Source organism: Eufriesea mexicana, unplaced genomic scaffold (assembly GCF_001483705.2).
Source record: "Eufriesea mexicana isolate 0111107269 unplaced genomic scaffold, ASM148370v2 scaffold1018, whole genome shotgun sequence".
Classification (NCBI taxonomy): Eukaryota; Metazoa; Arthropoda; class Insecta; order Hymenoptera; family Apidae; genus Eufriesea; species Eufriesea mexicana.
In genome coordinates, this window is record NW_016909145.1 from 547,278 (window position 1) to 565,513 (window position 18,236).

General features: G+C 38.9%; 1 protein-coding gene across 1 annotated transcript in view; it reads left to right on the forward strand.

The window, feature by feature from the left end:
- The first annotated feature begins 1,832 nt into the window (after positions 1-1,832).
- Dscam3 (Down syndrome cell adhesion molecule 3) overlaps positions 1,833-18,236 on the forward strand; it is a 178,462-nt gene continuing 162,058 nt past the window's right edge. Inside the window, exon 1 of the mRNA XM_017899882.1 lies at positions 1,833-1,920. Coding sequence (XP_017755371.1) covers positions 1,833-1,920 — 88 coding nt within the window. The remainder of the gene's footprint in view (positions 1,921-18,236) is intronic.

The following is an 18,236-nucleotide window of genomic DNA, read 5'->3' on the forward strand; positions in this document are numbered from 1 at the left end:
ACTCGCTATTATAGTAATTTGGTGGAGTCCCAGGCTTCTCGTAGAGCTCTGTGAGCCCTCTGTAAGGAAAGAAGAGGAGATGGGTGAACTTATGGCTGACCCCACTCCTCCATAAGGTTTCTGTCATATTTGACAGCAAGAAACGTATGGTGACCAACTTACACTCGTTATTATAGTAATTCAGAGGAGTTCCAAGCTTCTCAAAGGTCTCTGAGAACCCCCTATAAGGCAATAAGAAGAGGTGGATGAACCTATGGGGTTTCTGTCATATTTGACAGCGAGAAACCTATCGTGACCAACTTACACTCTCTATTATAATAATTCGGAGGGGTCCTAGGCTTCTGGAAGGTCTCTGTAAGCCCCTTATAAAGAAAGGAGAAGAAATGGAAGGACCTATAGGATATCCCCCTCTCCATGGGGTTTCTGTCATATTTGACAGCAAGAAACGTATCGTGACCAACTTACAGTCGGCATTATAGTAATTCGGAGAAGTTCTAGGCTTTCAAACCGACTCTGTGAGCCCCCTATAAAGAAAAGAGAGGAAGTGGAAGAACCTATAGTGTATCCCCCTCTCCATGGGGTTTCTGTCATATTTGACAGCAAGAAACATATTGTGACCAACTTACACTCGCTATTATAGTAATTCGGAGGAGTCCCAGGCTTCTCAGTGGTCTCTGTGAGCAGAGAGGAGAGACGACGAATGAACCCCTGTGAGAGATCCCCCCATGAGGGTTCCTGTCGTATCGAAGATGTCTGGTGGTTCCCGAGGGCTGTCGCCTGTTGGCAGTCTGATGGTTGTCTTGCTATTATAGGTAGCATATAGAAGGGATGCGTTTCGTCCTGGGCCTGTTGCTAGACTCGTCAGCAAGAGTACCTAACAGACCCTGCCTTAGACCCTGGACACGCTTAGGCAGGATAGGAACTTGTATTTATGGTAGTCGAGGGTTCATCGTGGACTCGCGAAAAGTCCTCGAAGCTCCTTAAATTTGGAATTCGTCTAGTGACGAGGGTTATATGTCATCAGGAGTCTAAGACACTATACCGAATTCTGTCTTTACTCTATAATCAAAAGTGGATCGAAGAGTGGAAATGCAGTATTATTGCAAAAGATAGTCCTCAGGGAAATATCTCACTCGTGTTCCTTCTTATCAACCATTCTTCGTATTAAAGGGATGAACATAGTCTTCAAAGGTGGGGGGTAAAATCATTAAACAGATTGTTAATTTCTCATAAAAATTCTTACATGGTTCCATTTCACAGATGAGGAGGTATATTTTGGAAGAAAGAATTTTTCTCCAATCCTTTTGTATCTTGAGATATTCCAAAAAGTATAATTTCGATTTGAGGGCTTTTCTCACCCCTTTAATGTATTACGTATGTTGCATAAATTATTGTTTGCGTATGTTAAACAAAGTAAAGTTTACTCTGCGAACGAAAATTGTTCGCCATCAGAAACAATATCGTGGAATAAATTTGTGGGATATTAATCACAGGTATTTTATTGGATATTTAATTATACTAAGTGGAAAAAATGGTGGGTAGATTGCGTAATACGGCGTTAATATCCTAATACAGACTTCAGAATCGCTCTAGTCAAATTTATCGAATGAACGAGACCAGCGGACGTATTTGCCTCTCAAACATCGATACATCATCCACCATCTGAACCTCCTATCCCGATTAATCGCTGGAAAACCCATTTCCATCCCCGACACCTGCAAGAAATCAGTAAAATTCACCCCTGCAAAACACGCGTGCAGCGAAGTGCTGGCGCCCTTTGACCTCGCTTTTTGCCCACACCCGATAACCATATGGTAATTCTTGTTACAGGAATGTTCCGAGAATGCGTTGAATTGATTGCGTTTCCACGAGTTTCGGCTTTGGGAATGGACTCGACCGTGGCGCTGCTCCTTCTGACCGGTGAGTTGACAAATTTGATCAGTACTATTGCGTAACTCGTGGTGTCATTTCCTGAGCTGAGTGATTAAATGAATTTACCAATTTCCAATATTTTTCGGTATTTTTTGGCGGCTGGGAAAAGTTTGTTTGTTGGATTCTTAGGGTCATTCGAATCTAAGCGAAGTATGACTCTGAATTAATTCGAACTTGAGTCAAGTGTGCTTCAAACTTAATTGAAGTGCAATTCGAAGTTGAGTGGAATCTAATTTAAGGCTAATTCATAGTTAATTTAGATCGAATTCGAGGCTATTTCATAGTTAATTCATAGTTAATTCAAGGCTAATTGAGATTTACCTCAAACTTAACTCAAGGCTAATTCTGGGCTAATTCAAAAGTAACGCAAATCTAATTCAAATGTAATTTAAAAGTAACTCAAACTTAATTCAAACGTAACTCAAACTTAACCCAAACTTAACTCAAAGATAATTCAAACTTAATTCAAGACAAACTCAAATTTGAGTCAGACCTAATTCAAAAAAGTAACTCAAATCTAATTCAAACGTAATTCGAAAGTAACTCATACCTAATTCAAATGTAATTCAAACTTAACTCAAACTTAACTCAAAGATAATTCAAACTTAATTCGAGACAAACTCAAATTTGAGTCAGACCTAATTCAAAAAAGTAACTCAAATCTAATTCAAACCTAATTCGAAAGTAACTTAAACCTAATTCAAATGTAATTCAAACTTAACCCAAACTTAACTCAAAGATAATTCAAACTTAATTCAAGACAAACTCAAATTTGAGTCAGACCTAACTCAAAAAAGTAACTCAAATCTAATTCAAACGTAATTCGAAAGTAACTTAAACCTAATTCAAATGTAATTCAAACTTAACCCAAACTTAACGCAAAGATAATTCAAACTTAATTCGAGACAAATCCAAATTTAATCCACACCTAATTCAAATTTGAATTCAATTCGGGACTAATTAAAACTCAATTCGAACCTAACTCAGATTTAACTCAAAACTCTCAGGGACCACACCTAAATACAGAGGCACTAAAGAAAATCGGAATAGGTGTATTTAAATACAAAAAAATGATCAAAAATATAGAATCAAAATTCGAAGAATCTCAATAGACAAAATTCCAATAAAAATAATGCTAACTTACCCAAAGAACTCCCTAAAAAAAAAAAGAAAAGAATAGAAAATACCTAACCTCAAAAGTACCTCTCCTTAAACACCTAACCCACCATTCCATAGGACTCCCTACCCCACCACGTGACACCAACATACAACCCAAGATTCCCATAAAACCGGAGAACAATTCGCAACAGCAATCACTCCCCCCGCCCCCTCCACCTTCCAGAGACCCCGAAAATTAATCCAAAGACCCGGCAACAATAACGTTCCCTATAATCCGATAAACTCGCAGTCACGGCACGATTCATCACCGCGCCCCATCCAGCGCGATCGAAACCCCCCTCTGACGCAACGAAATTCACTGTCTCGATGGTTGCCGAAAAATGTTCACCCCGACGGGGGCCAGGTGAAGGGGTAGAATGGCCGATTGCCAAGGACAATGGGGAATTGGCAGAGCTCTGGCGTGTCCGGCGCTGGGCTTATTCCCGTCTGAAGCTCGCGCCACCTTCCACCCCTCTCTCGCCGCGATAATAGCCGGGGGTTGAAGAAAGGGGTCTGTGTATCCTGGGGACGCGCTTGGTGCTTCAACTGTGTCTAGATTAATGGCCAGATAGCGGTCTTGTTATATGGGAGCAAGGTAAGACAATGAGCCGGCCAATCTGCCATCTTTTTCGAAAGGGTGTAATTTGAAATCCGCCTCGTGTGGCGGGAGGGAGAGGGCGGGGGGGGGAGGGGGGAGGGGCGAAGAGGATGACGTCGATAACGTTGTTTCTGGCGGCGGGGTTGATCGATTGGTTTATTGAAAAATTGATGTAGATGGGGTAGATAAGATCGAGGTCTGAATTTTTCGTGGGTCTGGGTTAGGGATGGTGGGCTTCGGTCTTGGTTCGGGGTTGATGGGCTATGAATGAGTAATAGCGAGGCGGATTTTAACCCTCTGTAATGGGACGTGTCTCGATCGACGTTTGATAGGAAAATTATTGGGGTTAATGGTGAATGCTGAGATTGAAGTGATGCAATGATAGGATAATGTATGGAATATGCACGATATATACGGTATACATACTGTAGATGATATACATAATATAGATACATATATATAATGTACACAATATACACAATGTACACAATATACACACTTATACATAATATACACAATATATAGAATATGCAGAATATACAAAATATACATAATATACAAAATAAACAGAACATTCACCCACATACATAATATACATAGTGTACTTGATATACATGATATACAGAATATACAGAATATACAAAATATACGTAATATACACAATATATAGAATATGCAGAATATAAAATATGTACATAATATACATAATGTACACAATATATAGAATATGCAGAATATACAAAATATACATAATATACAAAATAAACAGAACATTCACACATATACATAATATACATAGTGTACTTGATATACATGATATACAGAATATACAGAATATAGAAAATATACATAATATACACAATATATAGAATATGCAGAATATAAAATATGTACATAATATACATAATGTACACAATATATAGAATATGCAGAATATACAAAATATACATAATATACAAAATAAACAGAACTTTCACACATATACATAACATACATAGTGTACTTGATATACATGATATACATAATATAGAGATCATGCACACATGTACATAATATACACAATATATAGAATATACAGAATATACAAAATATACATAATATATATAATATAGAGAACATGCACACATGTACATAATATACACAATATATAGAATATGGAGAATATACAAAATATACATAATATAAATAGTGTACTTAATGTACATGATATGCATAATATATAGAATATACCAAATATACATAGTATACTTAATATACATGCTATACATACAATATACGTAATATAGATAATATGTAGAATTTACATAATACACATATACATATACGTAATATACAGACTATACAAAAATATACAGGATGACCCAGAATTAGTGATGCAAATAGAGTGACATGGTTTCTCTGAACCAAAATAAGAAGATTAAAAATTTTCGGAATTGCATCGAGAGATCTTTTTTTGAAAAAAAAAAAAGAATTTATATGAAAATCAGTCGAGTATACTCTATTGATGATACATAAAATCCTGACTCTATTTCATCCACTAATTTTAGATATAATTGCTTGATATAGTAACAGTTTAATATATATTATATATTAAATAAGACACTTCCATTCGTTAATTTATTATATTTTATTATACTTCACTAATATAGCAATACTAATGTTATCGCCAACTTTGTATTATAATAGAGAAGCTTTAATTTTAATTTCCAATTCGCAAAACGTAAATACACTCTCGTGTCATAATTCAATCAAATGTACGTCAATAATTCAAAGAGCACACGGGTAAAAATGCAGTGAAATTTTTAATAACATTCCGAAATATATTTTCCGCGACGAATTACTGGAAATGAAGCGTCGAATATTATTTGGTTAGCCAAAGGGTTGTTCTTCTCCGAGATTAAAGGGTGCATTGCAGAATTCGAAAGCGTCCGTTATTTAATTATTAATTAGCATAATTATCACCGCATTATTATTGCATCGTTATGCTCCATTTTGTTCAACATCTGCGATTGCAATATCGCGAAACGATAAAATTGACTGTATCGCGTATAAATTATTCGGCCAATGTAAATTAACAAAATTAAACCCCATAAAAGGCCAAAATCGAAGCAATCTATCCGATATAGTGATTTCAATTCTCGAGAACAGAGCTTTCGAAGGAATCGCGTTAATCGGAGAACGCGATTTCAAATTTGCAAAATTTAAGTTTCGACGATCCGTAGCGTCGAGAAAAGGCGGGAAAAATTTGAAAAAGAAACGGGGGCACTTGTTTCGCGTCTAAATTACATTTTTCTCTTTGAACGTAATCAAATTCGAAGCATTTTCACCTTAAACGTAACCGAATAACGACCGTGACTTGTGAAATGAAGTACCTTGTCTTGAGTTGGTTGAGGTTGAAATATTTCGAAAGCCACGAGCACGGATGCAAATTAGGAACGCATGGTGGATCATCATTTGCGTAATTTTAATTCCCGTATTTAGTTCTACTTGCTCGGCATTTGTTTGTTCTTCTACATTTTAATCAAGAACAGGATGCGTGTTTACGCTTGGAGCATGCGGTTTTCAATAAAACTTCGACGTGCAGCCCCCCTCCCCTCTTTCTCCCTTTTAATTTCCCTGAAAATATTCGTTTTAATGCCTCTGTGTTTTATCCGGACTAAAAATGATTAGATATCGATCGAGATTCGTCGCACGAAGGAAGAAATACTCGATTCTTGCATTTTCCACTAGAGTATCTAGATCTGGTGATATTCCTCGATGTCGTTTGATATAATTTTCGAGCTAAAAAGGCTGGGATTTTGGGGGGAGGTTTCGATCGTGGTGTTCATTCGTCGTGCAATAAATTCGCGACGTTATACGACTTCGTATTAAAATCCTACCCAACCGAATAATTACTCCTGTCAGCAGCACGCGATATTTGAAATACAAAATGTACCGTATCAACCAGGGGGGGGACAAAGATAAAATCGAGAGTTCCTATTGTTTGATATAGTATTTCGCGTTTAATTCAAAAACCTTATCTCTTGTCTACCCCCATATCCAGCGTTATATAGAACTCGATGCGTGTAAACAATGAGCCAACGATAAATCAAAATGTGTATATTAATTTAGAATCTATAATTTCGGTTTTTGTAGAGAGCTTTAGTATGTTTCTTTTTCAATTATGTCATATTGATTGAGGAACTATCTCTGTTTGAAGTGTGCAATCCAATTCCTGAGATAGGATACAATTTATTAGGATACGACTTACATTGTGCTAAAAGCTGTCAAGTCACGTGGAATCGAAATTCTCAATCTGTAATACAGAACTCAGCTGGTTTTAAAATTCTTCATCCACATGGTGCCAAAACTCTCAGTTCCCAAGATTCGATCCACTTGGAACAAATACTCTCAGCTCTCAAGACTTAATCTACCTGGACTCAAACTATCAATCTCTAATACAGAACTCACCTGGTTTTAAAATTCTTCATCCACATGGTGCCAAAACTCTCAGTCCCCAAGACTCTATTTACCTGGACTCAAAACTGTCAATCTCTAATAGGCAACTCACCTAATTTCAAAAGTCTCCATCTAGATGGTGCCAAAACTCTCAGACCCCAAGACTCGATCCACCTGGAAGCAAAACTCTCAATTCCTAAAACTCAAACCACATAGATGCAATACTTCCATACCATATGAAACCAAAACTGTCAATACCTCAGACTGACACTACATAGACTTAGTACTCTCAAACCACCTGGAACCAAAACTCAAACCACATAGATGCAATACTTCTATACCACTTGGAATCAAAACTGTCAATACCTCAGACTGACACCACATAGACCTAGTACTCTCAATTCACCTGGAACCCAAACTCTCAATCCTTATAACTTAAGTCACACAGACCTAATACTTTCAATTGACATGGAACCAAAACTCTCAGTCCACAAGACTCGATCTACCTGGAACCAAAACTCTGACTCAGTAAAACTCAGACCACATAGATGCGATACTTCTATACCACACGGTACCAAAACTGTCAATACCTCAGACTGCAACCACATAGACCTAGTACTCTCAATCCTTAAAACTGAAACCACATAGATTCAATACTTTTATACCACACGGTACCAAAACTGTCAATACCTCAGACTGCAACCACATAGACCCAGTACTCTCAATACACCTGGAACCCAAACTCTCAAACCCTAAAACTCAAACCACATAGACCTAGTACTCTCAATCCTTAAAACTGAAACCACATAGATTCAATACTTTTATACCACACGGTACCAAAACTGTCAATACCTCAGACTGCAACCACATAGACCCAGTACTCTCAATACACCTGGAACCCAAACTCTCAAACCCTAAAACTCAAACCACATAGACCTAGTACTCTCAATCCTTAAAACTGAAACCACATAGATTCAATACTTTTATACCACACGGTACCAAAACTGTCAATACCTCAGACTGCAACCACATAGACCCAGTACTCTCAATACACCTGGAACCCAAACTCTCAAACCCTAAAACTCAAACCACATAGACCTAATACTCTCAATCCACATGAAACCAAGACTCTCAATACCTGAGACTCAAACCAATAGACCTAATACTTCCATACCACGAGGAACCAAAGCTCCCAATCCCTGAGACACAAAACTCTCAACTAAATCCAATCCAATCCGCCTGTACCGAATGCTCTGAATCCACGAAACCGAAAGAAGCCGAAAACTCGCTTCACGCGGTGCGGAATCACGTAACTGGGAACCCCGCGAGAAAAGGAAAGCGAGAAACTGTGGCAGAAAGTAGCCGAAGGAAGCCACAACGGAGCATCGCGGATGGTCGAGGAGCAGTCACCTACGATCGATACCTGGAACGCGGCGAAGCATATTTCGAATGTCCGGCATCGGCGAAAGACGCGGGGGTTGGTAGGGTGGCTTAAGTTTGATTTGGCAGAGATCGGTCCCTCCCACGCGCCGGCGGCTCCCTTTTTTACGCCTAGGGTTCCCTCGCGGCGGAACGGGTCCCGTGCGATCCTCGTGGCTGAGGGAAAAAAGGAGGAATTCGTCTGGTGCGCGAACGTCCATCGTGTGCAGCGGCCGTTCTACGTGTGTCGAGGGTGCCTACGGTCGATGCAACGACCGGAGTGAACGGAAGGTGGAACGGTGGAAGTAGAACAGGGGAAAGAGAGCAGGAGACAACGAGCTCGAGTAGGAGTATGGCGAAGAGGGGCTGTCGAGGGGGTGCGGGGTGGAAAAAAGAGGAAGAAGTACGTTTGGTTTGGCAGCGGGCGGTGGGCGTCGAACTCGGGACATCGCGCGCGGATGACGAGTAATCGATCACGAGCACTGTGCCAACACTCCGGCCCGAACAGCTCCAGTGATTCTCATTTTACGCTTTATCGATGCTTAGACGATGGTGAGTAAGATTCGTCCAATGTCCTGTCAATGATTTAGGAATCACCACTCTCGCGATTGTCTTGGGGTCTTCCTTTTGGTAGAGGGGTCTTAGGGGTCTTTAAGATCTTTAGTCGGGAGATTGGTGGGAAGGTTTCTGTTAGGCGTGATCCTCGGGATTCGATGAGAGTTTATACCTGTTTTGAGTTTTAAAGAGTGTCGAACTTCTTTTGGAGTGACGTATGGGTGAATGTGGAGTGGTGGAGGTTAGATTCTATTATGACAGTGAGGTATCTATACTTGGATTTATTGGAAGATTGGCGTCAAGTTATATTTGGGATCTATGAGCCTCGGAATTCACTAGGATCAGAGTTGTACCTGTTTTAGCTACTTGGAGAGTATCGAATGATTTTTAGATGCTATTCTGATGGTAAAGTATCATTGATTAGATTTAATGGAAGACTGACGTGAAGTTACTTTTTAGGTGTACCTGTTTTAGCTACGCAGGGAGTCTCGAATGATTTCATTCTGATGATCGGCGTGAAATTAATTTTTAATTTTCTAATCCCTAGAAGTCACTAGGACCAGACTTGTACCTGTTTTGGCTACTCAGAGAGTATCAAATATTTGAGTAATGGTTTATGATTAGATTCCATTTTGATGATCGACGTGAAGTTAATTTTTTAATTTCTAATCCCTAGAAGTCACTAGGAGGACTAGACTTGTACCTGTTTTGGCTACTCAGAGAGTATCGAATATTTGAGTAATGATTTTTGGAAGTTGTAAAAATGGTAAAGGTTACATTCTATTCTGATGGTAAAGTATTATCAATTACATTTAATAGAAGATTGACGTGAAGTTATTTTTTAGGTCTACCTATTTTAGCTACTCAGGGAGTCTCGAATATTTGAGTAATGGTTTAAGATTAGATTCCATTCTGATGATCGGCATGAAGTTCATTTTTAAATTTCTAATCCCTAGAACTCACTAGGAGGACTAGATTTGTACCTGTTTTGGCTACTCAAAGAGTATCGAATATTTGAGTAATGGTTTTTGGAAGTTGTAAAAATGGTAAAGGATACATTCTATTCTGATGGTAAAGTATTATCAATTACATTTAATAGAAGATTGACGTGAAGTTATTTTTTAGGTCTACCTATTTTAGCTACTCAGGGAGTCTCGAATATTTGAGTAATGGTTTAAGATTAAATTCCATTTTGATGATCGGTGTGAAGTTAATTTTTAATATTCTAATCCCTAGAAATCACTAGATCCAGACTTGTACCTGTTTTGACTACTCAGAGAGTATTGAATATTAGAGTAATGATTTTTAGGAGTAGTGGAAGTAATGAAGATTAGATTCTATTCTGATGGTAAAGTGTCGTCAATTAGATTTAATAAACGATTGACGTGAAATTATTTTTCAGGTCTACCTATTTTAACTACTCAGAGAACATTTAAATAATGGTTTAAGATTAGATTCCATTCTGATGATCGGCATGATGTTCATTTTTAAATTTCTAATCCCTAGAACTCACTAGGAGGACTAGACTTGTACCTATTTTGGCTACTCAAAGAGTATTGAACATTTGAGTAATGATTTTTAGGAGTAATGGAAGTAATGAAGATTAGATTCTATTCTGATGCTAAAGTATCATCGATTAGATGAATTAAAAGATTAGTGTGCAATTACTTTTTAATCTTCTAATCCCCAGAATTCACTAGAATCAGACTCATACACCTGTTTTGGTTACTCAGAGTATGTCAACCATTTGAGTAACGATTTCCAAGAATTACAAAATGATGTCGTCCCATTCATAAAATTTTACTGAGCACATTTATTAAGAGTCAACTACCAAGTCTACATTTAAATAAAATCCCTAGATTTCACTAGAACCAAGCCTATACCTAGTTAGACTACTGAAAAGGTATAATTCCAAATATTATTTGGCTCGATACCCTATCAATCATCGAGATCACCTTCCCCAATCGCGAATTCTTCACCTAGATACACACATTTCACATATGACACTGTCTGAACCTGAACCCTAACTTACACTCTCATCCCTAGATCAAAAAATTCCACAGAAAATCGCTCGCTGGACTAAAGACGCGTCGCAAAAGACATCCATGTGAGGAAAAACAAAGAAAACTCGCAATCGGGTCAGTTTCGACAACCCCGAAATCTTGGAATCGCGTGTCACGCGACGCCTATGTACAACGAACGCGAAGCTCGCGTTGACATGCACAGTGACGTTCTAGACAGGCCTATTGATTTCTGATCGAGGCAATCGTCGATGCCAACGAGCGTATCGGGCCGGGCTGCTTTTTCGCCGGTTCGTGGAAAGTTTCGAGGCAGCGACAGGGGTGGGATGGAAATTATCCATTAGGGGACAGCGGAGATAGGCCGCGTGGAAATATCGACGAGTAAACGACGGAAAACGACGGGAAGGGACGACGACGACGTCGGGCAGACGCGATTCTCCATTCCCGATTCCTCGATACGCCGGTAAGAATCTCGCCGAGCGGTTCTTCAAATATTTAAGCGGCCGACGGGGCGAGGGGTTGCCTTTATCGGTTAATTTCGGGCGAACGGAAGTCAGCGAATCGGCTGCACCTGAAAACGCTGACGAGTCGCCTATTCGCTAATTATCACGGTGTACAAGCCGTCGGAATTTTACTTCTTTCTCCTTCTCTTTTTCATTTTCCTCCGTGGGTAAGAGAGAATTTGTTGATTAATTAATTGCGACGGGGGTGGTTTGATCGAAGAAGGGATGAAAGTGATTGGAATTTTTATAACTTTTCTAGGGGCAGGGGTTGAGTGAGATTGAGAGGTGGACTCGAATTGGAGTGGATGAAGAAGATTCGTAGTAGATATAACTGTTCTGAACGTTAAATCTATCATGCTTGGTTAAATGATCGATAAGTAAAATAATAAAAGAAAATTTTTAGGAACAGGATGCGATAGTGGAAATTGGTTGAAGGGAAAAATTGCAAAAATGAGCGAAGGAAGGTTTGAAGATGTTTATATAGGTCGTGGTAGGTTTAATGTTGAGTATATAATATAGTATAATAATTTGTGTCACGTGAATATTTGGGGAAAGTTATTTTCGATGGCTGATAAAAATAAGAAAATTAAATTTGAATTTGAAGAAGTAAAATTCGGCTGGTTAGTAATTTTTATTGTTAGAACAGGTATTCAAGGTGTGGAAGATTGATTTGTAAAAGGAAAATTGAAGGAGTAGTATCGAAGTATGAAAAATGCACGCGAGAATCCACGTAGGAGACAAGATAAATGCGTCTGACCAAAGACGTTGCTCTTCTCCTTCCGTAGAACACTTCTACTTTAACGATGGCTGATCGGTGACGCACCTATTCTACTTTTACTACGTTTTATCGATGGTGGTTCTATTCTACTTAAAACTGTCTGGTTAGCAACGGCTCTGTTCTACTTAAAACTGTTTGGTCAGTAACGATCCTATTCTACTTAAAATTGTGTAGTCCTTACCTTGATCCTGAGCCTATTCTACTTAAAATTGTATTGTCAATAGCGATCCTATTCTGTTTAAAATTGTCTGGTCGGTAGCGAGCCTATTCTCCGTACAATTGTTAGACAATGTACTTATTCTGCTTTAAAATATATGATCAGTGATAGACCTATTCCATTTTAAAGAGGTCTGACCGATGACGATCCCGTTCCACTGATAAATGTCTGATCGTTTGCAGTCCCATTGCGCTTGAACACGTCTACCAATGGTGAACCGTTCACGCTTAAAACTGTCTAATCAATGGCGACCCTATTCTACTTAAAATTGTCTGATCAATAGCGTGCCTATTCTACGTAAACTTGTCTCGTCAATAACGAACCTACTCCACTAAAAAATACGCGTTTGAATTACTTTATTTAATATTTCATAATTATAATTACTATTTAATTTATTATTGAATATATTATTGGCCTTTCCTACTTAAACCTGTCTGATCACTAGCTAGCTCTCTCTACTTGATTCGAGCAAACTTCTCCATTCTCCTGCCCATTTTTACAATACCAACGTAACACTTCCACAAAAACCTCTCCAAAATTAACAAAATAAATTCCTATTCAAAGCAAGGTTAAATTCCAAAATACATAATATTTAAGTTTGCCAAAAAATTCCGGAACGAAAACAAATTTAAATCCCATGGAAAGAGTTTGCGATGGAAAAGGAATAGTGTTAGAGTGTGAAAAATTTCTTGCTCAAAGACATTTATAACAGGAATGAAAGTTGCACTTTCATTCAAACTTGCGCAGTTTCGATCGCCGGGACAAAAAATTCGAGAAATATCCTTATCTCGCGCGTTTCACCGCGAAAGTAAGCGAATAAAAAGTTAAACACGCTCGGGTACGCGGAAATTGTCTTAATTGGTACAGTCTGCGAAAGTGCTTCCTTCTTAATTAACGATAGGTTCGTTCGTGCAAGAATTAGGGTTCCGATAAGCTCGAAATAACGCGTGGCAGACCGAACACGGTTCGGCGGAATGCACACCGAACAACTTGTCTGCATTAACAACTTTGTAACGAGACGAATGAAGTATTAATTAATTTCTCGCAGTTAATTAACGAACAATTAAGCCGAAGTACCGGCATTGACGGGAAGCACCAATAATTATAGCACTTACCGCGACGGTCGAATAAAAAAACCGCGGCCTGTTCTCCTTCAAACGCGTAATTTTTATTTCCATTCTCTCTTTCTCTCTCTCTCCCTCTCTCTCGTATTTTTCCCTTTTTTTTTTTTTAATTAACGCTGCGAGTTAAAAGTTACACCGCGAAGTTATTAAAAATTCAATTTCACGAAGGTGTTATCCGAAAGTTTAATCGGATTTGCGAAATAAATGTTTGCATGCTTAACTGCAACGAAAGTAATTATTGTCAATTAACGTTCTACGATTTTATGAGCGGCGCAAGTGTGACACTGATGAAATGTGCATCGAATATCTCGCCGATGTAAAACGCAGTAAAAAATCGATGCTTTTACGCAGTTTATTTTTGGGAATTTTTTCACGGGACAGGAATTCGGAAAATTTTTGTTTACCTTTTTGGAAAAGTTAAGGGATGCGCAGATTGGATATACAAATATTCGCGTAGGCGAATTCGCGGAAATTCGCGTTGGAACGTAAGAGTTACGTCGAACGAGACTCGCGTCTGACCATATGTAGCCTTTTTCCCTGGCGCTGGCCGTTCCACTAATTGAGGCTCTCTGCTTCCTTTTATTATCGGCTTTCCCTTCAATAAAATATTTAACACAGCCGTTATCTTTTTGCTGAAGGATGTATTAATGAAACCTAGATATTTCTCGCGTTAATGAATGTTATGTAAAACGATATTACCAAAGTCGTATATTACTTTTTAAATTCCAATATTTATTGTAAATCAAATATTCAATATCGCTGAATTTTCAGCGAATTGCCGACGAAAGAAAACATTCCTACCTTAAATCACATCATCGAATCCTCACTATTTCTTTGCTGTATTATTACTATGCGAATAATACTTATTAATACACTAAACTAAAACATGGAATATTACAGATAATATATAATATTTAAAAAATAAAATAATAATATATAAAAAAATAATATATACAGTTTTTCTATAAAATCGCATTATCCATCCACCATAATTTTCTCTACACAAGGAGAAACTTAAAAAAAAAAATGAAATTTATTGTTAAAAAAATGAAACATCAGAAAATTATCCAAAGGTCCTACTTTGTCTATGGATAATTCAATCCTTTACACTCGGCGATCTTTTCGTTAGAGAAACATAGTAATTCGAAGACTTTTTGCCATAAGATCGACGATATTTTCAAAACGGTAAATAAGAAGCGTAAATTAATTGTAAGACGTAGAATTATTTTATCTCGATATACCACGCAATTTTAAATTCGAGATATTAATTAACCCTTCGCACTCGAGGGGCGCCTTTCCATAACCATTTAATCAAATTTCGAAGATCGACATTAACTAACACGTGAAATTTAAGATAACGTAACAACTTGCGAGATATCGAAATCAAATAATTCTTCGTGACAATTATTATACTATTCCTTATTTACTGCTCAAAAAATATCGTCCATTTTGTAGCAGAAAATCTTCGAACTCCTATTCTTCTTTAACCAAAAAGTCGTCGAGTGCAAAGGGTTAATAACGATCATTAGAATCCGATTGAACGACGAGTGAGAGTTACCTCTTGAGTTGCAAAGGATTTAATTATCGACCCATTCATCCTAATTTTTTCACCCTACAATAACCAATTATAAAAATTGTCGAATAAAAAATTCCAAATTTATTATCGAGAAACTACTCAACTACTTATTCGCCTAACTACAACCACCCAAAGAGACCGTGATACGAAAGAACGAGGGAAAAATCCCTGCTTACTCGCAGGTAATCCAAATTGAAGGAAGGAGGCAGCTACGAATACCCGCGTCTTCCATTAAATTCAAGCCACTCCAAACACTCGCGCCCCCTGCAACCCCCGAGCATCCGTTCGCCGGCGTAAAACAAACACAGCTAGAATTACCGTACGAGATACCCCCGTAAGCGAAATGTTAACAACGATCGCTTGCCAAACAGGCCGAAAATTCATCATCTCGTGGACGTTGAGGTACAGCTGAAAGCCACGTGCACCAGCCAGAGCATCCGTGTCCGCGCTGTGCTCTCGCGAAAAATACAGACGACCACCCCCGTGTCCCTGTCCCCTGGCCATCCCCGTATCGATTTCCCCCCGATGGAGTATCGCGATATTCGCTCTCTGCCGCGTCCACCCACTCGCCAACGCTTCTCCACCCTCTCCAACCCCGACCGGCCACCCTCGATCGCCATTCTTTGTGACTCCGGCTGGCGCCCGCCTCTCCATGCCTTTTTTCCAACCCTGTCTTTCGTCCTCCAGCCCGTTCCCGCTCTCCCGTCCGCATCCGTGTTCCTGCATCACCGTGAACGGACATTAAGCCAAGGTACGTGTCAAAATGGACGACTCCGCAGTGGCTACCACTCTCTTCCGCTCGCGTCTTTCGCACGCCAGTCTCGAAGCTAGGGGATGACGAACGGACCTTTCAGGGTGGATGCATTTATTCTACAGGGTGTTCGGTGATGTATAGTCGAAGATATTGTCTCGTTACAAAGGTACCTCGGATTTGTCACGATTCCTTCCAATAGCAAGCCTTAGGCCTGTATTATGCTAGCTTTGAAGTGGCACGTGCTTAGTTTCAGGAATCCCAGGATCATTCCTTAGGTAGTAGGGTGTTTAATGAGTGCTTGGTACAGCGAATTGGGTGGACATCGTGGGATAGGAATGGTGGTTTGACCTATCACGTGGTTAGAAGATTCACGATTCTGAGGATACTATGGTAGTGGACATGCCCAGTCTTCTGGCATCAAGGGAGGAAAAGGAAGAGAATGGGATGCGTGTTGTCCTGGGTTTGCTAGTAGTGGACTATTCAGTAAGACGATCTTGACTTAGACACAGGATATTAAGATATTAGTGGGGTCAGGAAATCCTATTCGTAGGAAGAAGAGGGCTCATTGACACTTGGTAGGCTTAAAGAACAGCCAAGATAAAAATATTATTGTGAGTACTTCTGAGAAAGCTGGAAGTCTTTTGAATCCAACTAGTGGTAAGTGTCGAGTAGTCACCGGAGATTAATTAACCCTTATAGGTCGTAAGTCACTTCTCACGTGACTATAGCACTTTGTTGCTGCGGTCGTAGGATTTATGCTCACGAATATGCGTTGTTTGGATAAAATGGATGATTTTACTATTATTTGAAATCGTTTGATGGCTAGAAGTAGTAGCACTAGCCACTAGTACAAAAAATTTAAGGCGCAGAGTGCTATAAAGTGTCACTTGACAGTCTTTAGCTCCTTTCTTACTGTTAAACTTCTGAAACTCTAAGTTGGGAGTGTTTCTGTAGCTTAGAGTAAACCCTGGTAGAGGGAGAATTGTGTGTTATTGTATTATATACGTCGTGTGGCTGAACTGACTGTGAAGAAGACGTTTGCACAGGTCACGTGTGCATCAGCCTTAACGCAAAGACTATAACCAAATATCAAAGTTAAATTAACATCCTCCGCTATGAAGAACGTTTAATTATTTTTATATTATAATTGATATTTTCATATTTTTAAATAATGGAATTGACAATATCGCGAATAAAAATTTCTTAAATTAAAGGCGCGTTTCTAATAGGGATTTTGTCGTGTAGATAGCTACGTGTGTTACGTTTGCGAGTGTTTGGACTAGTTTCAGTACGTTATTAATACCTCGAATTAGGGTGTTTTCAGCCAGAAATGTGTTGTCGAGGTGGGTTTTGCTACTAATGAAATTTGTAATATGGATAGACGAGTTTGACACGTTTGGGAGCGTTGGATACAGAGGTGTCCCGCGGGAGTTGGAGGAACATCGTGTTAGAGTTATAATCCGAAGGGACAAAGAACGAACTTGCCAACTAATTATGCTCTCATCGTCGCCTGCTTAATAGCAATTGCTGTGTTATAATTTCCCCTGTAGAACCGACGATCTCAAAACTTGGATTACAGCGGTCTGACGAGTATGCGTGCGCTGGTGATGTAGCATGAGCAGTCGGGAAATCAGTATTTCGAATAACCACCTGACTGAGAATTAGCAGCCGTACTCTTGGGAAGAGAAGCACGCTGTGGAACTTGACAATTCTTGACAGAAATGATCGAGCTATGGATAAATTCAGTTAAATATTCGCAAAGTTGTGTCAAAAGTTCCTTTCAAATACGATCATACGTATATCAGAGGAATTTCCTTGAAAATTGTCATACGAGGTGAAATTGGAACGGTGAAATCGTGGCACTTTGGAATTTACAGGACGAGTAATCGAAAGCACGATACATTAACCGAATTACTATTTCCGCACATGCATTACCAAGCTAAAGCTAATGATCTTTCAGCGAGGATTAAGAGATTACGATTCAGAGCTGGAGAAAAATTCAACGCGCTAATGGTACAAATCAATCATTAACCGGTAATCTTTCAGAGAATAATTAATCCAACGATTCTATCATTCATCCAGGAACGCGTAATTAACTTTAAAAAATTACTTCAACGTTCGAACCGAAGCGATTTCAATGGCTACGTCCTATGTATCATTTAC